At 43.4% G+C, this 26,048-nt stretch overlaps 1 protein-coding gene across 2 annotated transcripts in view; it reads left to right on the forward strand.

The window, feature by feature from the left end:
- Positions 1 to 15,406, forward strand: part of pitx1 (paired like homeodomain 1) — a 71,813-nt gene extending 56,407 nt beyond the window's left edge. For both annotated transcript variants that reach the window (XM_062970348.1, XM_062970349.1), the window contains exons 4-5: positions 119 to 327; positions 14,516 to 15,406. In XM_062970348.1, coding sequence (XP_062826418.1) covers positions 119 to 327; positions 14,516 to 15,085 — 779 coding nt within the window. In that variant the 3' untranslated portion in view covers positions 15,086 to 15,406. The remainder of the gene's footprint in view (positions 1 to 118; positions 328 to 14,515) is intronic.
- Positions 15,407 to 26,048: the final 10,642 nt, after the last annotated feature.

Raw genomic sequence — 26,048 nt, forward strand, 5'->3', positions numbered from 1 at the left:
AAACCTGGGTAGAGAAGGCCCAAAGGGAAGAAGCAACCCCTGTATTCAGGGGATTGGTCTTGTGTTGTTGTTGTTGTTGTTGCTCTTGTGATGATGATGATGCTTGCCCCTTCCCCAGACAAGGACCGGGTCGGCGTGCCCAAGAGCGGCGACGACGGGGCAGCGGACGACCCGACCAAGAAGAAGAAGCAGCGGCGGCAAAGGACGCACTTCACCAGCCAACAGCTCCAGGAGCTGGAGGCCACCTTCCAGAGGAACCGCTACCCGGACATGAGCATGCGCGAGGAGATCGCCGTCTGGACCAACCTCACCGAGCCCCGCGTCCGGGTGAGCCACACATTCCCTTCCCCCTTTCACCCCAGAGACCACGGCTCAGGGTGGATCCTCCACACGGTAGAATTGAGTACAGTTTGGCAACACTTGGACTGCCATGGCTCAATGCTGTGTACTTAGCTGCAGTGCCGTGAGGTGCCAGAACCCTGGGAAAGAAGGCGAAAGATCCCGAGCTGGATCTCTGAGGCCCCTTCCACACAGCTGAATAAAATCCCACATTGTCTCCTTTGAACTGAAGTACATGGAAGTGTGGACTCAGATAACCCAGTTCAAAGCAGATATTGTGGGATTTTCTGCCTTGATATTCTGGGATATAAGGCTGTGTGGAAGGGCCCTGAGTCCACACTGCCATGAATTTCAGTTCGAAGTAGATAATGTGTGATTTTATTCAGCTGTGTGAAAGGGGCCTCAGTGTTCAGTTGCAGTTTGAAATTGATTATTTGGGTGACCGGAGGGAAATTTAAGGGGGGCACGCTTCCTGTTTGGGGGCAAGACTCTCATTTGGAGCCCCTCCTGTACCTGTTGGTCCTCAGGCCCCTTCCACACAGCTGTATAAAATCCACATTGATCTGGATTATATGGTAGTGTGGACTCAGATATCCCAGTTCAAAGCAGATATTTTGCCTTGATATTCTGGGTTATATGGCTGTGTGGAAGGGTCCTATCTTGTAGGACCTCGTAAATTTAAAGCATCCATCATGTGGCTGCTTCCTTCTTGCAGAATCCTGGAGTTTGTAGTTTTGCGAGGCCCAGGATCTCTCTGGCTGAGCAGTTGATAGGCCCCTCCCTAAACTAGAAACCAGATGGGAGACCTTGGGGTGGGAGACTCCTGGGGCAGGAAAGGCAAGGCGAGGGAGGGCCCAGGAGAGAGGGCAGGGCTCCAGGGAAAGACGCTTGGCCCTCCCAACTAGAAACCAATACTGCTGTTGTTGTGTGCCTTGTAAATCGCCTTCGACTCAGGGTGAACCTGTGGAGAGTTTTCTTGGCAAGATTTGTTCCGAGAGGGTTTACTTTTGTCTTCCTCTGAGGCTGAAAGAGTGTAACTTGCCCAAAGTCACCCAGGAACTGGGAGGGTCACCTGACCTGATGGAGGAAGGCCTTCCTGTATTTCAAGGTTCTTGGGCAACTTGAACAAAATTGGAGAACATGATGGTGGGAAGTTTTTTAAATTTTAGACCACTTGGCATGGGCTGACCCATATAATATAAATTGTTCACATTTTAGCACCAGTCAGGTGTTAAACTAGGTTGCTGATCTAGACCCCCCCCCCCCTCCCATATCTGAAGTGTATGTATATCAGGACACATTTTGATGCACACTTTGAGTCAACTTTTTGGATTGGGTTTTGCATCCATAACGTTAAAATTAATTTAATCGGAATCAGCAGAAAAAACTCTACAGGATTTCAATTTACTAGCCATTCTTATACATTTAGTTTCAATTTTATTAGACCCCCAAAATGGCATTTTGTTTAAACGTGTGCGCAGACTGACTGACTATCCTTCAGATAAGGGGGTCTAGATCAGCAACTATTGCAGTTAGAGACCTCAAATTTTGGGAAACTTAGTTCAACATCTGACTGGTGCTACTGCTAAAACATAAACAAAATAGGAGAACATGATGGTAGGAAGGTTTAGACCACTTGGCATGGAATGACCCATATCTCATATATTGGTATACGGATATACGGATAGACAAGTATAAAATCCCAGTTGGCCCTAGAGATGGTGAAGCCCTTGCTTCTCTAGAGAACCTTTCTCATAAATAGATAGACAGATCTCAATTTCCCCCTTCCCATTATTATTATTATTATTATTATTATTATTATTATTATTATTATTATTTGGGGGGGGTCTCCAGCCATTGCCCCTTTCCTTGTGGCTTGGGAAACACAGGACTTAGCCAGGATAGACGCCTTCCAGGATTTATTGTTCTTCCCTGGATTAATTAAATGCAGCCATTTAATACCAAGCAGGAAATCTCCTTTTTTTCCGGGCTATAGTTGCGGAGACGAAACAGAGAGAGAGAAGGGGGGAGGTGCCGGCATCCGGATAACAGGGCTTCTGAAGGACATTTGCCCCTCCTTTCCTCGCGGGCACCGGGCAAAGGGGGCGGGGGGGGAGAGAGAGAGAGGCAGAAATGAATGATAAAAAAGGGAAGCCGGTTTAGACGAGGGGTCGCCGTGCTTTTCTCCAAGAGAGAGAATCCGCCCAACCAAAGGGGGGCACATTTCCCCTTGAAATGCTGGGTCTGACCTCGAAGTGGGACCTCTCCGATTCCTAGTCCCGGTCAGAGAAGATCCATTGAATCCTCGTAGAAGCGTTGGCCTCAGGAATTGATATAGGCCTGACTCAATCGGATGTAGGACTCTTGTGAGAAAAGGGCAAGAGGAAAGGTCAGGAATCACCAGAGGAGGTCAAAATGTCGCCTGAAATAAATCCCCAAAATACTCTGTATTTTTCATTAAATACTTCAAATAAATTATTATTATTATTATTATTATTATTATTATTATTATTATTATTATTATCCTCGAAGGCTTTCGTGGCCGGAATCATTGGGTTGCTGTGAGTATTTCCGGCTGTATGGCCATGTTCCAGAAGCATTCTTTCCTGACGTTTCGCCCACATCTATGGCAGGCATCCTCAGAGGTTTTGAGGTATATTGGAAACTAGTTTGCAATTTACCTCACTATCTCTGAGGATGCCTGCCATAGATGTGGGCGAAACGTCAGGAAAGAATGCTTCTGGAACATGGCCATACAGCCGGAAATACTCACAGCAACCCTATTATTATTATTATTATTATTATTATTATTATTATTATTATTATTATTTGAAGGCGTTGCGGGTGTTTGATTCAAACTGGTTGGGAGCTTCTGAGAAGTGTAAACATGAAAAGTGAAAATTTAAGTCCTCTGTGTGTGTGTGTGTTATGTATATAAAGGACATATATATCTATAAAAAGAGCCGGCCTGTGGTCTTGGATAAGGCAGATTTTATTTACAGGTTGTGCTCAAACTAAACAGTAATGTGTAAAGACGAATGTAAGGGTTTCGTAATAATAATAATAATACGCTATAATAATAATAATAAGCTAAATAGTAACGTGTAAGGACGAATGTAAGGGTTTCTTAATAATAATAATAATAATAATAATAATAATCTATAATAATAATAAGGTACACAGTAATGTGGAAAGACTAATGTAAGGGTTTCATAATAATAATAATACTTCAATAATAATAATAATAATAATAATAATAATAATAATAATAATAATAATAATAATAATAATAATAATATCGACATCACAGCAACCCAATATCAACATCCCTGTTGATATGAAAAGGAGGTAACTCCCATCCTGGACCTTGGTCTAAAATACAAACGCATAGTCGGAGTCCCACAGAGATTGGCAAGGCTGAATTGCAACGGAAAAAACTGGACTGCATTTTGACTGGCGAACAACAGTGTGAATTTTTTATTTTGCTGTATGGCCAATGCGGCTATCGAATGTATTAACTGAATTCAGCAGCTGCATCGGGCGCAGAATTCATACTTTCTTCCTTAGGATGCATGGAAATTACTGACGAGAAAACAGGGTACCAAGTAGCCATTGGACTCTCCCTGGAAAGTACACTCTTCTAAGTAAACTCACTCCAGGGTCGCGCCATGACGTGGGTTGTAGGGAACTTGACGTTGTCGCTGTGCTACGTCCAGTCGCCTTCAACTTCGGGCAAAGTTTTTATAGAGTTTTCTTGGCAAACTTCCTTCTCCTGAATCTCGCCTTAAAGCCCCGGTATTCCTTGGGCAGGAGGATCCGGGGCCTTTCGGACATTGAGGCCGACCGTGCGCCCTTTGCGTGGAAGGAGATCTCAGTAAAAATGAAATTATAAGTTTGATTTAAGACGTTTGTATTCCTAAGTGTGTGAAAGGCGATGAGGGTGGTTCAAAATGCCTAAAATTAACAGGGAAGCATCAATTACGTAGGGTTTCTGGAGGGATTTGTTTGGTTTGGTTTTGAACATTACTTTTCGCAGTTTTCCCCAAAGGTTCTGTCTGGAAATTGAGGATTATAATTCCCCTCAGTCTGAGGGCCCTTCCACACAGCCATATAACCCAGAATATCAAGGCATAAAATCCCACAGTATCTGCTTTGAACTGGGTTACCTGAGTCCACACCGCCATATATCCCATTTCAAAGCAGATAATGTGGGATTTTATTCAGCTGTGTGGAAGGGACCTTAGCCAGAAGGGAGAGCTGAAAATTCAAAATATCTGGAGGGCATCAGGCTGGAGAAACTTGCCGTCTAGTAAAGCATTTTCTTTGTTTGGACCATAACGATGGCTGAAACCGGTATAAGAACCGGGCTCCAATGGTTTCAGGACAAAAGCCGCTTTGAGTCTTGTTTGAGAGAGGAGTGTGGGATGTAAATAAACATAATACTAGTAATGGTATATCCAGGAAATAGTGATTAATTTCCTACACATTTCTATCGAGAACTCGACGGGAGACTAAATAAATTTTATTGGAATTTAAAGAGGGTCTAAACCGGGCAAATAATGTAGTTTGAACTGCATTATATGGATCTACACTGATCATATAATACAGGTCAAAATGCAACATTTGCCAGTGTAGATCCAACGAGAGTGATAGTCACCTTCCTTTGAATCCTTAAATAGTTCAGTATTGTGGATGTGTGGGTCTATAAGTAAACAAACTCTACCCCATAGCTTGTCAGTGGAGATAGGTTTTCTCTGGCATCCAAGGCAAAGGCGCAGCTCAAAGGTAGACAAGCCGCGCCTCTCCAAATGTTGTTAGACTCCAAGACCCATCAATCCCGGCTGGATCCGGTTGGTGCTGGAGTCCAGCCACATTTGGGCCTAGAGAGGGACCCGGGCGCGGAGGAGCCGGTCGCAAAGCCCCCCAAATCGGCGAGGAAAGGCCGGCGCCCCGGCTCCTGAAGCCTGCCTCCCTCCCTCCCTCCCTCCCTCATGGAGCCAAGGCGGAGGAAAATGTGGCTCTCCTTGCCCTTCCAAGGCTGGGCCCGCTTCTCCCTTTTGCTTTCTTTCTTACTTTCCTTGCTTGTTTGTTTGTTTAATATAGGCCAGTGGCAGAAAATAAGCTGCGGTAGGGGAAGGATTAGCATTTTATTGGGCTTTCCCCTTTGCTTGTTTCTGCCTTGGAGTTTGGGTTTATTGGGCTGGTTGCCGGGGAGTTGTCTCTCCTCCCCTTTTCTTTCCCCTGTCCCTCTTTCTTTCCCCCCAAGTTGGGCTTTTAGATGGAAGAACTGGGGATCTGGGTGTATTTCATCCCTGCAAAAGCCGTCCACATTGGGATGTTTGGATGTGTGGAGGAGTCATGGGTGGGTCCAGGCCGCCCCTTTATGGATTTCCACCACTTTAAGTCTTCTTGTGGAGAGAAAACGCGGGGTGTAAATAAACATAATGATAATAATAATCATTCCATTGGCAACCACCGAAAAGGGGGACTGGCAAGGAGACAGAGACCTGGGGAAAGAGGTTTAGGCATCCACCAAAAATCGAGAAAGGAAAAGAAACCTGGACACAGCATATTATTTGAGAACACAGAAATGCTGAACCAGTCTAACCACCACCAGGTCAGACTACACAGAGAAGCCAATGAAATCCACAAGCATGGGGACAATTTCAACAGAAAGAAGGAGGAAAACATGGAAATGAACAATATCTGGCGACCAGTATTTTAAAAAACTCTAAAATCAGGACAGTAAATAAAGGATAACTAGGGAATTCCTGACATAAAGCAATCAGGGACAGCTAATAGCTCCCAACAAAGGATTCCCCCAGGCAATAAGCTGCCAGATTTTGAAGCTGCAAGGCTTTTCAATGCTAATCAAGGTGATTAATTGCAGCATTCACACTTGCCTCCAACAGACAAGAGTTCTTTCTCCCACCCTGGACTTTCCACAGATATATAAACTTCCCTTGCTTAGTTTCCAATATACCTCACAACCTCTGATGATGCCTGCCATGGATGTATGTGAAAAGTTAGAAGAGAATGCTTCTGGAACATGGCCATACAGCCCGGAAAACAAACCTTTCGCATATCCTCTTTAATCAATAAAAGTTGGTCGGCTTGTACCACTTGGCCAAAATCCAGTCCCAAGTCCCATTTCTATAAGGAAGGGCCAAAAGTCACAAAAAATGTGATATAAACTGCATGTGATGCTATTGGCGTTAGACACCTTTTGCGAGGTTTGATTTATTTTATTATTCGCATTTATTTATGCCCTCTATATATATGTAGATGATGGTGTAGTGTTGTAAATTAAAAACAAAAAAGGAAATAAACCTTGAAACCCGCTTGTGACTTTTGGGCCACCCTGCAGTTTGCAAGGCTTTGAAAGGGGTGGTCGGGGAATCTCGGAGGCCTCTCCTTCGAAGGATTGCCCCAAAGTCGATGCTGAGCTGCCGGCAAATCGTAACAATAACATGGACCCATTTGAAATCCGTGGGTTTTGCGTCAGTGTTGACTTACCCTTCAACGGTTGATTCACTAGGGTTGTTCTAATCATGACTAGAAAACTAATTTGAGATTAGTTTGGGCTGCTTGAGAAAAACACCCAGACTAACTAACGTTATCATTTTGGTCGGAAATGAGCCCTAACAGTCCTCCCAAGTCAGTCTTGCCTCTTGCCCTTCTTTGGGCTTAAAGGGATCCCATGGCTTGGTCTCCTTCCCAAAGAAAGGCTTTGGAGCAGAAAAACCTCCCAAATAAACGGGATGGATCCACACCTTAACTGGCTTATGGATCTCTTCGCCATAATCACACAACCCTCCGTTCAGTGACAACGATTGCCTCCTTGAAGTGAAGTGGTGTTTTCCAGAGGGCTAGCCCTTTTGGGGGGGAAAGTATCCATGTTTTGAGGTCTGTTGCTTCATACAGAACCCCATCAATTTCATCAGGACACCTACGCATTCTGTTCAAAGCCTGCTTCAATGACTTTGCGTTGCTTTCCTGTTTGCAGTTCCCTTGTTGACTCCAAAACATAAACAAGGAAGGCAGTTGGAAACCTTAACTGGTTTGCGGATCGCTCTGACCTAGTCACACAACCCTCAGTTCAATAATAAATTCACTTTAAAGAATAAATTCACTCGAGAAAGAATGGGCTCGTTTTGGGATCAGGAAAATGCCTTGTTTTTATCAGGCTTGCTTCGGAGTAAAATATATAGTCGGGGGAATGAATGAGATGTAAAGTGTCATGGTGATATATAAATTATTATTATTATTATTATTATTATTATTATTATTATTATTATTATTATAACAACAACAACACGTTTCTTTCTAAGTGAGGATTCGATCGGACAAAGGAATTTTTTTGCCAATAATAATTCTTCCTAAAGGTGGATTTGGATTGGGCAAAGTGATTGGTCAAGATCCGCTCAAAAATTATTCAGTTTTAAGACCAACCGATCTTGGCGGAGGGCGATCTGTATCCCTGCCCATGGGCTTGTTTTCCAGGGCCGTCTACACTGCCATATCATCCAAATTATCAAAGCAGACAATCCACATTCTTTGAACTGGACTATATAAATCTACACTGCCATGTAATCCAGTTCAGAGCAGATAATCTGGATTTTACATGGCCGTATAGAAAGGGCCTAAAACATAGATTATAACGAGAAGGCAATGAACATGGTTTATTTTGTCCTGAATGGTGAATCTTTGAATTCTTCATCTCCCTCAGGATAGATAAATAATTTTCATAACTTTGGCCTGTAGAAATAACTGAGAAGTGAGCCAAAAGGGGAGCCACAGTAATCTCCTGTGCATTTCCCCACGAATAAATGCAACTGCATTATAAATGACACTTATATACCGCTTTTCTCACCCCTGGGGGGACTCAACATGGTTCACAGCACAACCAGTGGCAAAATTCAATGCCTCAGATATGTGGACATCAAATATCAAAACAACAACATTTAACAATAGAGTAAAAGCCATTCAAACTATAAAACTGTGATAGCAATCATGGACACAATATTTCTGCCCCCCTCTTAATTTCGCTGGGTAGGCATGGCGAACAGGGGCGAAAGCACCCCAGAGGGACCCCTTTCCTGCACCCCCTCTTCCTGCCTGCCCTTCCAAGGCACCCATCCTCTCTTGTGTGGATGCCTTTTTCGGAGCGGCCCTCCTTCCCTCTCTGGCTGAGTCAACCCAGCCTTAATTCGCTAAGAGGGCCTTCCTCTGAAAATGTCTCGAAGCCATCATTAAAACGATTAGCCTCATTTTCAGGAAATTCCTGTCTGGAAGCCCCTTCTGAGAAGTGAATTTCTGGGCTTGAGTGGGAGGCGTTGCTCCGTTTCCTGGTTTGAGATTTTAAAAGTGGGGAGGGTGTTTCTTTGACCCACCTGCCCCTCCCCCCACACTTTCGGTTCTCCCCCCCCCCCCTTTCTGTTTTATGGCTCCCAGGTCTCCCCTACCAGCCCCAGGGGCATCTATGGCACTAAGAATCGGAGGCAGCAGTTCACCTTTATCTGGGGGTACACATACACAGTGCAGTTTGATAATAGTATGAGATCAAGGGATTTGTAGTTTGATAAGGGACCAGCCCTTTTTGGAAGAGAAGGCTAAAGGCCCTGCAAAACTACAACTCCCAGGAGTCCCCAGTACTGAGCCATGGCAGTGCAAGTGATGTGATTAATTTGACTGTCGATGAACCCAGAAAGAACTTCTGGTTCGGTGGAGACTTTTCTATGATGAGAACACTGTCAACCGCCCACTTCCCTCTTTTGGGGAGGAAGTAGAGCTTGCCTAAGGGCAAAAAAATGTGTTGGGTCTCATTCCTGAACTGCACAAGTCCCTTGTGTCATCAAGTTTCCAGTCCTCGATGAGTAGCTAGACTAGAGACAGGTGGAACCGCCCCAATTGAGGATTATTTTTGAGCCCAACAGCTCAGATTCCACAACAAAATGCAAAGTCATAATCTCCCACCTGAAGCTTTCTGGCTACTCTCTTTTGCTGTTGCGTTTAGCCTCAGGCAGCACCAACAACGACTTTGGGTGCATCTACACTGTGGCATTAATGCAGTTTGACACCACTTGAGCTGCTGTGACTCAATGCTATGGAATCCTGGGAGGTGTGGTTTCCCAAGGTCTGCCGCCTCCTCTGTCCCTGCTTGGGCTTAGGAGCGGGAGGGCTCTTCCTGTGCTCTGAGCCCTGGCTTTTAATGAAAGGCGACTCAAAGCGTTTCCCTGAAGATACACTTCCCGCAAGTCTGCATCAGCTCCCCCCTACCTCGCTCCCTCCCTCCCTCCACGGTTGCTGGGTTTCTGTGTGGCTTCTGGTAGGGTTTCCCCCTCCCCCTCTGCGCCGACCCCCTTTTCCTTTCCAGCAGCAAAGCTGTAAATTCAGTCCTGAGCGTAAAGGCAGATTCCGCCCTGAGAGCCAGGCCTTCAATCAATCCTCCGATCAATAAAACGCAGGGCTCGGTGGGCTCTGTGTTTACCTTAGATGGTCTTGTTCAATCTCCCTTTTAGCAACAGGCCTTCCTGGAGGAAGTCAAGCAAGCCGCCTGGAGTCCCAAATTGGCAGGATAGAAATCAAAAATAAATATTGTCTTGCTATGGAGACAGAAGGCTCGCCAGCCCTAACCAGAACCTGAGAATATTTGATCAGTGAACTCGGTTGGGGAGACTTAATACTGAAGGGAAAGAGGAAATATAGAAGGATTCGAAGTGAGAAAGGTTAGGGAAGACATTGGGTGCTTCTGCACTGTGGAATTGATGCAGTTTGACACCACTTTAATTGCTGTGGTTCAATGCTACGGGATCCTGGGAGTTGCAGTTTGGTGAGTTACCAGTACTATTTGTTAAAGAAGGCAAACTGCAATTCTCGGGATTCCACAGCATTTAACCATGGCCTTAAAGTGGTGTCCAGCTGCATTAATTCTACAATGTGGATGCACTCAGTGTGCCATGACAGCTGGGGAATTTTTAAGAAATGGGTTGCAACAGCAAGGCCAAGTTAGTTTGTAGACATCAAGAACAGTGTAAGCCAAAGACTGGTAAAAATAGCTCACACATCTCTGCATGCCAGCTATAGGCCTTCTTGCATGGAATACCAGAGTCACAAGGCTTGCCAGAGGGGTGCCATGGACTTAAATCACCTTCCAAAGAGATTTTCCCCCCAGGACAGGTAGGAAAGAGGGAGAACTTGTGTGGCAAACCCAGCCTTCCCCCTTCCTTTTTTACAAAACATTTTCATCACCCAAAGGCATAGTCAGACTTGCTGAGACATGGACTTGTATTTTTTTCAAGGATGGTGGTTGCAGATAGCCAAAAAGAGACACACCAAAGTGACAGCTACCTTGTCACACCTGAGGGGTGGGTTATAGACAAAGACCCTACTCTGACCCAGAAGTTTGAAAGTAATTTGGCTCCATTTGTGCGAGGGAAGTAATGTAGATGTGTGTTTAAGTCATCACCATTCCCCATACCTAGATTGAGGGTCTGGAAACAAGCACATTTATTTCAATGCGGTCAGTTCCTTGATTAATCCATTAAAATGTTACTGCCTATGAAGTGGTTTAGCTTGCTTGCAGCTACACATTCTACTGTTACTGCTCCCTAGAAACTGAAAGCTGGATCCTAGGAAATTCAATGAGAAATTCTACTCTGTTGACCTTCTGGGTTGACTGCTGAAGCCATTCCTTTTACAGGATTGGAGTCAGGCAGGGCTCTGGAGAAGCAAAGGTTGAATGGGTCCCCTGGCATAATATCAGACTACGTTTTCTGCAACATGGCCAGTCTTCCCTACTTGGATGAAAGGCTAGGACAACTGACCAGTATGACAACAAAAGTCATTGTCAACAAATAAGCTCCTCCATTTTTTAAAATCCAACATTTGTTTGTATTAGGAGGAATGGCCAAAGGCTCTATATTGCCTTTTAATCCTTGTAGGAAAAAAACCTTTGACACTCTACATGTTGTAGACTACAAGTCCCAGAAGCCTCAGCTAGGAAGGACTGTGATAAAGCATTGTGAGAACTGAGGTGCAAAACATCTGGATGGCCATATTTGTTTGCTTTGTTGTTAAATTTCAGCCTGCTCATGGAGTGAGCAACTTGTAGCCTTTCAGATGCTCTTGGTCTGCAACTCCAATGAACTCATGCTGGGGAGGATTATGGGAGTTGGAGTTGAACAGTATCTGGAAGGCCAGAACTAGTACCTGATTCTTTAGGCAAAATTAGGAGAGCGAAGGTGGTACAACTGAAAAACTTGTTCCAGAAGGCTAAGTTGCTTATTTATAACTATCCCAAACCCCTCAAAGTCCACTGAATGTGATATGGGTCAAACCACACCCACTCGATGTAAGAGTCCGAATATTGGACTTCGAGAGACCAGGGTTTGAATTCTGCTCTGCCTTAACTTCCCTCAGAACAAATCTTGCCAATAAAACCCCTGATGGGTCTGGTATAAGTCAGAAACTACTTGAAAATGAACAACTATAACAATAACAGCCATAAAAGAAGGCAACTGCATGTCTCCCCTGACTAACCCTGGCCAAGAAAATGCTAGGAGGGCAGGGCCGTAGCCAGAAAAAAAATTCGTTTTTTTTTTAAATTTCGGGGGGGGGGGTTTGAACCCCTAGCACCCCCTACCCCCGCTACAAACCTGTCAATATCTGCTTGAGATAGTGCCTGGAGGGACTCTTAATGTTTTGCGTCTCATAGATTTAGCATGGGGATTTGGTTAACCAGTTAAAATTCATGAGTAAACCAGGTTGAGCCCCTACCCCCCCCCCCCTTCGCTACAGGCCTGTAGGAGGGGGTCGCTATAAATTGGACCTGACCTGAAGACCCTTAACAATAACAAACAACAAGATAACCATGTTAGGGATTAGAAGAAACTGATCTAGGTCAGGCCTCAGCCTAGAAAAGGAGATGGGAGGGTTTATGAGGAAGTATTTGTTGTTGTTAACTGCTCTCAAATCAGTTTAGACTTATGTTGACCCTGTGAATGCGGGGCCTCCAAGTCAACCTGCCATCCACAGTCTACTCGAGTCTTGCAGACTGGGACTTTCTTGACTGAATTTACCCACCTAGCATGCCCCCTTCGTTGTTGCCTTTTCCAAGAAGTGCACAAGGAGCCAACATGGTCTTGGAGGGTGCGTCTAGACTGTAGATCGGGCATGAACAAACTTCAGCCCTCTCGGTGTTTTGGACTACTGGCTGTTAGGAGTTGTGGGAATTGAAGTCCAAAACATCTGGAGGGCCGAATTTTGCCCATACCCAATGTAGAATGAATGGAGTTTGACACCACTGCTATGGCTCAATATTATGGAATCCTGGGGGTTGCAGTTTGGTGAGGCACCAACACTCTTTCACAGAGAAAGCTATCTCCCAGGAATCCATAACATTGAGCCATGACAACTAGAATGATGTCAAACTGCTTGAATGAGATGCACCCTATTGGATATAACTGCACCCAGTCTCTGGGCATATATCCCTTTGGAAATAAATGATAATCGTAACTTTATTGAAAAGGAAAAATTATATCATATCCGTTTGGCAAATGTGAATTTCCATGAATATGTGGAGACTACCTTTTGTAAAACACTAGTCAAGAAAAGCATGACCTTGTTAGAAGCCAACTCTTTGAACAAGTGATATTCACAAACATTTATGTAATGGCACACAGGTAACTCAGCTGTTAAACTGAAGAACCATGTTGTTAGACTGGCAAGGATAAAGACATGCCACTACAAAAATATATTTGGTTAGCAGAGGATGATTGTTTATTTGAAGTTGAAGTTGCAGTTGCAGTTGCCCAAAAGATATACACTCCATTGAAACCTCTTAATTTAAAACATGCATTTCTTAAACAAAGTATCATGTTTACTCACAAACATTTTGCATTAATTCGCCATACAGGCACATTTCTTATTAAAGTTCAGTTATAGATAGGATGTAGTTTCTCTCAGTGTTGAGTACACAGGGTATCATTTTTAATCAATAGTCCATAGTCTTTAAGTATAGTTATATTCACTGAAATCCCAAACTATACTATATCAATTGAAGTCAAAAGCATACTTCTCTACTGAAGTCCAAACAGCAACATGCATCCACCTCCACTGACGTCTGATGCAAACATGCAACAATCTCCGCTGAGGTGTAAAGCAGACACACATCCACCTCCACTGAGGTGTGATGTAAACTGAATACAAAATGAAGTCCTGAGCCTGAATGTGCTCAGTACAATCACGTGTCTATAATCCCTCCCACACCAAAGAGGTACAGTCAGTGTTGTTACTGTAAGTTCATTTTATGCAATTCTGTTGTAGCCAGTGTTTTTGTAGTCAAGGTTTTCAATACATTGCGATGTTTTGGTGCTAAATTCATAAATACAGTAATTACTACACAACTTATCAAACTGCTTTTCTGTCATTTGCTGTGCTTAATTTGTATCCAACTTCTGCTGGCCATCCCGTTTATGTTGGATAAGCGAGACTCTACTGTATACATCAGGGGTCCCCAAACTAAGGCCCTCCAAGGTCATTTACCTGGCCCCTGCCCTCAGTTTTAGACAAGCTCGCCCAAAGTCTGAAATGACTTGAAGGCACACAACAACAACAACAACAACAACAACAACAATCCTAATTAACTTGACTAACTCATTGGCCAGAAGCAGGCCCACACTTCCCATTGAAATCCTGATAGGTTTATGTTGGTTAAAATTGTTTTTATTTTAAATATCTTATTGTTCTTTCATTGTTGTTGTTATTGTTGGGGAGGAGGGGGTTGCACTACAAATAAGGCATGTGCAGTGTGCATAGGAATTTGTTCCTTTTTTTCCCCAAATTATAATTCGGCCCCTCAACAGTCTGAAGAGTTGTGGACCGGCCCTCTGCTTAAAAAGTTTGAGGACCCCAGGTATACATTAACAAATAAATAGTGAAAAGCTTGGGAGGTTGCTATTTCCAACAGGCTATCTATAGTATTGAGCCATGACAACGAGAATGATGTCCGACTGCTTGAATGAGATGCCGCCTGGGCTCTGCCATGGCAGATCACACTCTCTCAGCCTCGAAGGGGGGGGCAGGGCATGGCATGGCGGCTCTCCCATGTGTCTCTTGTGTCTCCCCCCCCCCCGCCCGCTTTCCCTCTCCCTCTCCCTCTCCCTCCCGGGCGCAGGTGTGGTTCAAGAACCGGCGGGCCAAGTGGCGGAAGCGGGAGCGGAACCAGCAGATGGACCTGTGCAAGAACGGCTACGTGCCGCAGTTCAGCGGGCTGGTGCAGCCCTACGAGGAGGTGTACGGGGGCTACCCGTCCAACTACTGGCACGCCAAGAGCCTGGCGCCGGCGCCGCTCTCGTCCAAGGGCTTCACCTTCTTCAACTCCATGAGCCCGCTCTCGTCGGCGGCGGCGCAGTCCATGTTCTCGGCGGCGGCGGCGGCGGGCGCGCCCAGCCCGCTGCCCTCCATGGGCATGGCCTCGCCCATGGGCCACTCGGCCGTGCCCTCCGCCGGCCTCAATAACCTGGGCGCCGGCGCCGCCGCCCTCAACTCGGCCATGGCCTCGCCCGCCTGCCCCTACGGCCCGCCGGGCTCGCCCTACAGCGTCTACCGGGACACGTGCAACTCCAGCCTGGCCAGCCTCCGCCTCAAGTCCAAGCAGCACTCGAACTTCGGCTACGGGGGCCTGCAGGGGCCCAGCGCCGCCGCCGCCGCCGCCAGCCTCAACGCCTGCCAGTACAACAGCTGACCGGCGCCCGGACGGGGAGCGGGTCCCACGCGGAGCCGGAGGCGCAGGAGGGCCACCAGGAAGGGCCGCGGGGGGCAGAGCCGCGGGCGGGAGAGCACGGACCCGGCAGGAGGGAGGGGGCGGGAGGAGGAGGAGGAGGAGCAGGCCAGGCCCACGGATGAGTTGCAATGTGCGCCTTTGATTGTTGTGCTGTTTGTGCTTCTTCTCCTCGGGATGATGCGGGTTTTGTAGGTGTGTTTACTTGAACTTGCACAGGACTGTCTTCGACGAGCGTCCACTTTATACGAGGAAATACGGTAACGCTTTGCCGGGGGGGGGGGGGGAGAGAGAGAGCGGGGAAGGGGCTCCGAAGAGGGATTGAGCTCAGCTCGGGGATGGGCGATGGGGGCGGAGGGAGGGCGAAGGAAGAGAGCCCCCCCCCCCCGTCGCCCCAGGAAGGAAGAAGGAGGGCTGGGAGGGGGCAGAGGGCGCCCCGCTCACCGAGGGGGACACTCCTCGAGCAAACTCGTCCTGACCAGGGTCAACCACTGCAGACAAGGTCCCGTCCCCTCTTCTCTTCCCTCCTTGTGCTTGGCCATTGAATCCGGTGTCGTGGTCGTGGGTGGTGCTGTTGTTGATTCCCGGCGCATGGCTCTTCTTGGTAAGCGAGGAGGATCCAGCCATTCCCAGCACTAAGCCGCCCCCAACCCAGCACCCACCTTCCTTCCCTTCCTTCCTTCCTTCCTTCCTTCCTTCCTTCCTTCCTTCCTTCCTTCCTTCCTTCCTTCCTTCGTTCCCTCCCTCCTTCCTACCTTCGGTTGGGAGTTTCTGCTGGTTATGAAGTTTACTTCTGGTACTCGACTATATTTATAGTGGAATCACCGAAGTGTGGGTTATTATGAGCCTAACAGCTCAGTTTCCACAACAAAGGGTTATGGGCCCAGCATGCTTTTGCTGTGCCACTCTGCTATATTTATGGCGGGATCACACCAACTGTGGGTTATTTTGAGCCTAATAGCTCAGATCCCCAACATCTACCTATCTTCCTTCCTTCCTTCCTTCCTTCCTTCCTTCCTTCCTTCCTTCCTTCCTTCCTTCCTCCCTCCCTCCCTCCCTCCCTCCCTCCTTTCTTCCTTCTCCAAGAGGCAAACTCCCAATCTTACTCCCCTCCCCTTAAAAAGGAACTTTTCTCAACCCTCCGCCCCTCCCCACCACACTTTGCAAAGTCTTACCCAGATAATCAAATTATCACCCAACTTTATTTAAAGGTGTAATTTTTTTTAATTTAAAAAAGGGGGGAGGAAAGAAGAAAGAAATCTCCTAGAGAATCTAGGGAAAATGGTTTTTAAAGACACAGAAAAGGACTATCCTACAAAAAGAAACCTTTGTTGTTGTTCTTGTTGTTCTTGTTGTTCTTGTTGACACTGCATCTTGAATAAAGGAGTAGAGTGACCTCACAGATGGGGAAATGTGTGAAAAAGTGACATTTGTCTTTCCAGCTCTGAACAAAAACCAAGGATCCCAAAACAAGAAATTTTAAAGGTGTTATGTTGTAAATGTAGATTTCCCCTCCAAAACAAATGAGTTGCTTTTGTGGGCAGATAAAAACCCACGGAAATATGATTTTAAAATATTAATACGCATACAAAACGCATATGAAGTTTTCTTGCAGGCATATTTGTTGCTTCTTTCTGTCTCAATACTTATTACCTGTAGATGACAAAAAAAAATCCCCGTAATATAAAATGCACAAGGTACTTCTTTCCCCGTGTATTCCCACCTGTGGTAACCCTTCCGCTGGATGTTTCAATAATGCTGTTGTGGAGGATGCAGTCTATATATTGTTTTATAAGTTATGTTTTTGTGATTTTTTCCAAATTAAGAGCATGGGAATAATAATAATAATAATAAAACCCTTCTGAAATGCGTCTATTCTTTCTTTCTAGCTATGTTAATGTCTAGACCTCTAATTTAAAACAAAAACAAATCCTGCAGGATATGTTAAAATGCAAAGGATGACATTGAACATGGCAGTCTGATGGTGGTGGGTTTTTATTAGTTTCATAGATTTCATCATAAGCCAGAAATATAAACATTTCTATGAGACCACTTGATTTTAAAATAAAAGTATAATGGTATGTGTAGAAATGGGAGCACTCACTCAGTAACCTTGTCTCTGAAAACAGCATATTGGCAGTGGATTCCCAGTGGGTTTTATTGCCAAAGCTCTGGTTTAGCCACCTAAAACTGCTTATATTTTAATGAATTCCTATTAATATTACACTATTGCCCCTCTTTACTTGGAAATTATAATTAATAGGGCATACAGTCTGCACAGAAGTCCTACAGAATTCAACCAGTTGTAGACTTACAGAGCTGTGCATGTACAAGACCTTCAGTATTTTAAGATCCAGATTCAATTGTTGGGAGAGAACATTTGTACTACAATTGTATGTTGATTTGCTTAAATGTAAATGCCACTGCAGAAAAGGAGTTTAGGCCCAGGTAATAGTGGCCCCCGTGGCGCAGTGGGTTAAACTGCTGAGCTGCTGAACTTGCAGACCAAAAGGTCGCTGGTTCAAATCCGGGGAGCGGGGTGAGCTCCCGCTGTTACCCCCAGTTTCTGCCAACCTAGCAGTTCCTAAAATGTGGGAAAGAACTGGAGAGTTAAACATTAATTTGAGAAAAATAAAATGAGCAGTTTGGGGTATCTAGAAAATTAGCCAGGAGAACTTAAGTCTGAACTTCAGTTTCTATGGATTCAAAGGGGATTCGTGAATGAGGATGGCCACCTCTTTGTTTTTCTGACAGACTCCTTATATTTAAAAGCAAAATGGCAGACAAATACAATTCAGTCCCCTCCAGGCTGGAATAGCTGACCTATTGAATTATCAGTGGAGATAGGTGAGAATTCCCTTTGGTAGAAGTTTTAATAATATCTTACCAAAACTTGCACATTTTATTATAAGTAAAATTGAATGGTATTTGGGAGTGGGGCTGAAATATGGAAGAAAACTGAAATGATATTGGAAGCAAATCAGGTTCAGTTCTGGTCAGTTCTTGGTTGGGAAACAGTCAAGGAATACCAGTTGATATGAGATATATTTCAGGGAAAGGATTAGGCAAAACTACCTCTTGAATCACAGAATCTTAGAATCATAGAGTTGGAAGCAACCTTGTGGGCCATCCAGTCCAACCCCCTGCCAAGAAGCAGGAAAATCACATTCAAAGAGTCTTCCTTGCCTAAGAAAAGCCCATGAAATTCATGAATTTCGTACATTGACAGGTGGCTTGAAGGCTCATGTGCATACATGCAATTATATATTGAGATTGCTCACTCTTCTGCCTGTAAGGTTTAAGCACTAACAGATCATTGCAATAAACTCTCTGAAAAGACAGGCTTCTGTGATGACTAATTTCTTTGCAACAGCCATTACAGATATTTCCAGCCTATCATTTGGATCTTACAAATTGCCTGGGCAAGGAAAAACACCTCCAGCTTCTAAGTGGGAAACAGTATGTGGCAACCACCACATTTCCTATGCAGTTCTGTTTCTGAAGTTTATATTTTCACCAGATGATGTAAACCAAGTCATTTCCAGGGCATCAATGACGGACCCTTATGTAGAGATGTAAATCTTCAACCATTTTATTTTCACACTTGAGGAGAAATAATGAGTTTTCTTCTCACTGTGGCAGAAAATTAATATTCCTTCCTACACAGGGTTCGTCCTGTATTGAAATGTCCTGAAAAGTTGCACAGGAATTATTCCGAGGAGAAAAACACATGCTTTCTTGCACAAAATAGTGTTTTATATGCTGGAAACATTCATTCCTGTGCAATTTTGTGCAAAAAAAAAAAAAGCCCTGTGCATCACTTTGGAATACTAAACACCAGGATACATTTGTTCAGAATTCCTGCTGATCTATTATTGTGAATATTCTGAATATTCTTTCCATTCCTAGCCCTGTGTAATATTTCTTTGTGAAAATGCTCATTATCATAAAATACCTGTTTCCCCAGCTCTTTATCCTCATTTAGCCTGTTGGATTAAAGTGAAGCAAGAGTACTGCAGTTTATCATGGGAATTGGGCAGGGGAATAGGAGTATTTGAAATTAGGCCCTCTCAAAAGAAATTCCTGACACTCCAAAGGAAGAGATGGTGGAAAACTTCTGACCCCAAGTGAGGTATCTGATTAAATTAGCAAGACTCCTTATGCTTTGGGAAGCAATTGAACTCAGTAGGAATTACTTTTTTTTGCTTTATTGCTTAATAAGATTGGGTCCTGTATGTGTTTGCCCCATTCTGCCTTGAAGGCAGCTAACCGTAGTTTTCCAGTATTTAAATGTCTAGGTCAGACTTATCTTCATTTTTGTTTTCATCCAGTATCACCTAGTGTAGCAAACTAGTCACTGAGTGATTCCAGTTTTTGTCTCTACCTCCTATTATTCCTCCCTCCCTTTCTTGCTTCTACAGTGGCTTGTTTCAATTACCCAGAACTATAATCTACCCAGAACTATATGCAGGGCTGTACAAATCTTAATCAAGGCTACAGCCATAAACATTATGGCAGCCAAGTCCATGTTACTTTTAAACTGTATTTTATATTGCGTACTACATCTTACTTCCCTTAACCATGGGGCAAGTGGAAGTAAATCAACATTGTGCTGGATGTGAGCTCCTTACCCTGTGGGAATTCTAGTATGCTTCTCACACATGAGGTCAACATTTTACAAGCAAATAACTCTCAAAATGCCAAAAGTCACCTTTTGGCATTCTGAGAATTATTTGCTTCTACAATATTGGATTGGATCCAAACTTTGGAATGGCATTCAGGATCAAAAAAGTAAAGCGGAAGCTTGCCAAATGCCTACTCTAAGTAAATCACATCTACCTTGGAAGCATTTTTCCTTGGTAATCTCTAAATGTCCATTAGGGGATATATATACCCAGCTTCCCCTGTATTTTAAAGCAGGCCCTTTTTGGCATACTGTACTTCCTCCATTCCTGTTTTCATTTGGGGAGGGTTTTGTTTGAGTTGTAACAGTGAAGATATTCCTCTGTGTTTTACTTTAGGGCATTGTTTGAGAACCTTCTTTTTCTAATGGTTCTGTGCTCAAGAAAGTCTACTTCAAAAAAACCCCCCAGAAAGATGAGATAGAGGGAAAACACTTTTGCCAGGCACATAACGGAAGAGGAAACGGAACCCCCACCCCTTCTGATAAACAGTCCAGGAATGAAACTGAGCAGAAATCAAGGCAAGTATGCCATTTGGCAAGTTAAGCATCAGAGTACAATAACACAAGCCAAAGGGGAATTTGAGGAGCTACTCACTAAAGACATTCAAAGCAAACAGCAACAAAAAAAGTTTCTTCCTTTTGTTGGTCAAAATAAATTGCAAGGAGGAAGCCTGCCAAAGGAGTGCTGCACTCTTGTTTAGACCACCCAGGTGAGAGAGAAGGGCTTAAGGGATACTTCCATAGACTATTAAGTAGAAGGAATTCTTTGCTTCTGTCTGCACAAAAGAGGGGTTTTTTTGGGGGGGCTGTGTCATCCCCAGCCATTATTTTCAGTTGGTAGACCTGAACAATCATCGCAAATTGCCCATAAAGTGGATTTGAATTGCTCATAAAGTGGGCTGTAGTTTAGAGTACATATTGGTAGGCTTCAGCTGTGCAAGATGGCTTTGGCCAAATTGTTTGGAACTCATTTAAAAATTGACTTTGGTGTTACATAAGAGGTAGCTAATGCAACAGTAATTTAAACAAAACAAAAAACAACCAGCACTCCAGACTCTGGAAGGAAGTAAACTTGAATTCTGGGCTGGGTAAATTGATATAAATGAACAAACATTCTACACATGGATAAAAGCTGTTGTACTCTAGAGAAGAATATTTTCAACACAACAAAAATAAAAGACTGGGCTATGTTGATAGAGCCCACCAATGCCTGAAACGGAATCTCTGGACCTCTGATTTTGGAAGGAGGGTTACAGCTGGAGCTGAAGAAAAGGCACGCATGCTATTGATGTCCATGTACTGTAAACTTGAGTTTCATATCTTGTATCTTCTTGCACTGTGGTGGTTACATTCTGCAAATAATTTGCTACACTTCCCTTCACTTACTCCACATGCACATTGAAATCATTTATTCATGTTCTTATCATCACTCAGTTTCTCTCTTAAAATTCTTTGCTTCAATTCTATTTTATTAAATGCCAAAGCATAATTTTTGCCTAAGATTTAGATGTATCTACACTGTAGAATTAATGAAGTTTTTACAACACCTTAGCTATCATAGTTTTACAAGGTCTTTAGTTTTACAAGTTTACTTTCACTGCCAAAAAGTGCTGATGTCTAACAAAACTACACCTCCCAGGATTCCATAGCATTAAACCATGCTGCTAAAGTGGTGTCAAACTGTATTAATTCTACAGTGTAGATGTACTTTTTGTGTCCCATGTCTTGACTTTCTGGCACGGGACATGCATCAGGTCTCACTATTCCGTATGTCTTACTTTCTCTCAGGCAAATCATTCAAATTGGATCAGCATGCCTTCTCCCATTATGAGTGAAAAATCTGGATTTTAAATCTTGGCCCATTTTGGTTCCATTCCCCTTCTTTTTCTGGCTTTAAAATCAGCAACCTGTTATTATATTTATTTGTTAATTTGTTATTAATGATATGTTTCTAGTATCCTTTTTCTGAAATTCTATGGTTTATCATTCCAGATTTAATAAATTATACACTGTTCATATTTATGAGCAGTGAACCTAAGTATAATTTCTTATGTCCTTTTGCACTATAGTATCACATAGGTAAATACCTTCTTCATTCTGTGTCACTCTTCTGTCCATCTTGCTCTCCCAGTTGTAGAAGAATGTAATCTGAAACAGGCAATTCTACTCCAGTTCCAAAATGATTGCCATTAGTGGTATCAATCACTTAGATAATGGATTGTCAAGAATCTATATCAAGATTGTGGATACAAAACTAGGAAGGATAGGTAACATATTGGAAGATAGAAACAGAATTCAGAAGGACCTTGATAAATTAGAAAATTGGGCTTAAACTAATAGAATTAAATTTTAGCAGAGACAAAATTCACATTTAGGCCACATAAAAATTTTAAAAATGTGGAATCAAGGTGAAAAATCAACTACATGTAAATCACTCTTGGTCAGATGGCAAAAAAATAAATAAAATGAAATAGCAGTTCAAATCCGGGGAAAGTGGGTGAGCTCCCTCTGTCAGCTCCAGCTCCCCATGTGGGGACACAAGAGAAGCCTCCCACAGGATGGTAAAATATCAAACATCCAGGCATCCCCTGGGCAACATCCTTGCAGATGGCCAATTCTCTCAAAGCAGAAGTGACTTGCAGTTTCTCAAATCGCCCCTGACATAAAAAAAAAACTTGAAAGATAAAGTTGTAGATCAAAATAGCTATTAAGGAGAGTGCAAATCAAATAGCTGACCCCATGTGATTTTATTTCAAAATCCATTTTAAATTTGATTTTAAAGATTTTTCGTGGAACCTCTACAGTACTTTTGGAGAACCCTTTGAGGAACACAGTTTGGGAACCACTGGGCTAGAGATATATGTGAACAGGACCTTGGGTTTATCATCGATCATAAGTTGAACATGATCCAGTAATGTGATGCTGCAGCAAAGAAAGAAAATAATATTTTAGCATTAATAGATCTGTAGATTCCAAGATAAGAGAAGTAATAATACCACTATATTCTGAACTAGCCAGGTCTCATCTGGAGTGAAAAGGTAAAGATTTCCCCTGACATTAAGTCCAGTCATGTCTGACTCTGGGGGTTGGTGCTCATCTACATTTCTAAGCCGAAGAGCCGGCATTGTCCGTAGACACCTCGAAGGTCATGTGGCTGGCATGACTGCATGGAGCACCGTTACCTTCCCGCCGGAGCGGTACCTATTGATCTATTCACATTGGCATGTTTTTGAACTGCTAGGTTGGCAGAAGCTGGAGCTAACAGCAGCCGCTCACGCTGCTCCTGGGGTTTGAACCTGGGACCTTTAGGTCTGCAAGATCAGCAGCTCAGTGCTTTAACACACTTTGCCACCGGGGCTCATCTGGAGTACTGTGTTCAATTCTGGACATCTCATTTTAGGAAGGATTTAGAGAAGTTGGAGCAGGTTCAGAGAAGGGCAACAAGTATGACAGAGGTCATAGATAAGAAAGCCTATGGGCATATTCAGCTTGGTGAAGAGAAGACTGAAAGTTGGCATGAATGTACTCTTTACATACCTCAAGTGTTGTCACAGAGAGGAGGAGCCAAACATGTTCTTTGCTACCCCAGGTGGTAGGACCAGGTCTAATAATTTGAAGTTATTGAAGGACAGATCTTGATTGAACTTTAGAAGGAACTGCTTGACAGTAAGAGCAGTTCAACAACAGAATCAGCTAACTAGTGATTTAAACCTTTCAGCTTCACCATCTCCTATATCACCACTCTATGTCATTCTGTGTCCTCCTGCTCTGACTATTTTTTTTTTTTTGCATGCAGGCAGATACCACAAATGGGCATTAGTATCCTATATCACATTTTACTCAATGTAACTTACATATGAAGTACATAGCTAAGTAGCAGAGGCAGTAGGAAACACTGTGAGTAAATTTCAAAGAGGGGTATTGGGACACCAATAAGACTACATGATGCATATTGGTGCCTAATATATATATTGATGGGTAATGTGTATTGGTTCTGTTGTGCATTGGTCCAATTAAGCAATGGTCATTTTGCAGACTCTCCTATATAGTAACACAATAGCAGCCTTTTTAAACGTCTTTATCCCATAGAAGGCTGCTCTTGTGTTTTGTAAATTGCCCAGTTTTAATTTCTGGTTATGCACCCAGGAATAAAATCTCCATTTACAAAGATACAGTTTCCATATAGGATTCGGGCTAGGGTTTGTTGCTAAATCAAAATCCCAATGCACCTTTCACAGAATTTCTGGCGATACAACATGTGAGTCAGCACTTCCAGCTTTTTGTACCAACTGGGCATCACGCCAATCCAGCTTGCTACATGAGCTGAGAATGAAGAGAGCATCCTTGCAATTGGTGCATTACAGGTGAAAAATGATCCTAGGGGACTTGTCTGCTGTGTCTAGTCCTTTCACTGAAGATACCAGCAAGGTTCAGAAGAGTGCCAGTGTTCCTTGGTAGACAGTAGAAGCCCAGTGCTGATTGGAAGTCTCTAGTCACTTCAACTTTAAGGAGATGATGCATAGCAAAATGCAAAGGGAGTGCTGGGAGTTGTATCTTGTCCAAGCTCTGGTGCTATGGAGATATCACTGACATTCAAGAGACTATAGTAGCTCTTACTCGAAAAGAGGAATGCTCTTGATGTCTTCTCCTTTTCTCTCACAATATGAACTATAAAGCAATTCCTCCATGAAAGATAAACACTTTCCATATGAAGTCACCTCACAATCCATGTAAAAAAACCCATTATAACTTGATACGGATACGAGTCATCTGGTAAACAGAAACATATAAATATAGCTTGAATTGGTGCCACTGCAGTTAGTTGCAAATTCAGTCTGTATTTGTGCTCTTGTTATCATATAAATTAACTATGACTTTACTGATTCAAACAAGATTTTGTGAAAAGCGATTGCATCCAAAATTTGTAAGCTGTGTTCTGCATATCTGATATCTTTAAATCAGTTTAGGATCCTGATTCAAATCCAGATCTACTCCTGCAATAGTGAAAAATTTCATTACGTGGTGGTTTTGCCAGCAGAAATGGTGTTTAGCAAACAGTATTAAGAACAGCTCTTCCTCCACATGCTTCATATCTGTCCATTAACAGAAGTATATCAGCTAACTCCAAAGCACTTTCCTGTTGACTCCCCAAGAAAATACTGAAAAAAGTGTTAATATAAGTGTGTGTGGGTGGCACTGTGTGTGTGTGTGCCCTTCAACACAACACTTTTAGGAGTTTTTCACAGAAGGCTGCTAAAGTACACGTATGCCAGGATAAAAGTGCCTGTTGATGGGAGCAGATGATGATGTAGTTGTCCCATATTTGCATTGAACATGATTTGTGATTGGATCATCTCTTTTCACTGATGGGAAAAACTGATAATTCAATATCACAGTTGTTCTGTTGTTCCTCTCTGTGCGATAATCTACATCCACAGCAGTCTGAGTACTGTGAAGCTGAGGAAGCTTACAAGAGAATGTCAAAACTATGTGACTGCTAACTTGATGGTGACACAGTCCTAAATTAAAGGAGTGAAAAGTATAACAGTTGCAGATGCAACCCAACATTCTTGCTTTCCAGTTTGGAAAGAGGACTTATGGAAACTATGCTCATGGCTTTCCCCCTTGTTAGGTGAAGGGATGTAATTGCCCCGAGGGCAGATTTGGGGGAGCAGCAATTGTAGGCTCCCAGATTTTCCTTATAAACACTCCAGGTCTTCTGCCAGATTGAAAGACAATTCTCTATGTCTTGACTGCAGAAAAGCACTCTCTTGTCCTTCATTTCAAGCAACTAAATGCTATAGGCCTGCCTTAGTAGTGAACAGCTGAAAATGGAGCAGCATTTATCAGGTCTGTACATATAGAGAGGAATGAATTGAAGTCAAGAGCAAGAACAGTGAGTTATCCTATTCTCAGACCATGGAAATAAAAGGAGAAAACCCAGACCTTGGGGAAATTATCTTTTGGAGTACAACACCAAGAATCCTAGTTATTTTTTCCATGTTCTGAAAAGAAAATAAGATATTAAATCTTGATCTTGCCATTTATTTAACAGATAGCATTTTACTGTGCCATTCTATAGATTGAGAATTGACCATTCACAGATTTTGATATCCACAGGGGATCTTGGAACCAAATCCCAGCAGATACCAAGAGCCCACTGCATGCTTGCTTGCTTATACACAAAACTAAACATTTCTGTATACTTTAAATGTATCACTAGAACAGGAACGTCTGTGTGTG

Source organism: Anolis carolinensis, chromosome 2, assembly GCF_035594765.1.
Source record: "Anolis carolinensis isolate JA03-04 chromosome 2, rAnoCar3.1.pri, whole genome shotgun sequence".
NCBI lineage: Eukaryota > Metazoa > Chordata > Lepidosauria > Squamata > Dactyloidae > Anolis > Anolis carolinensis.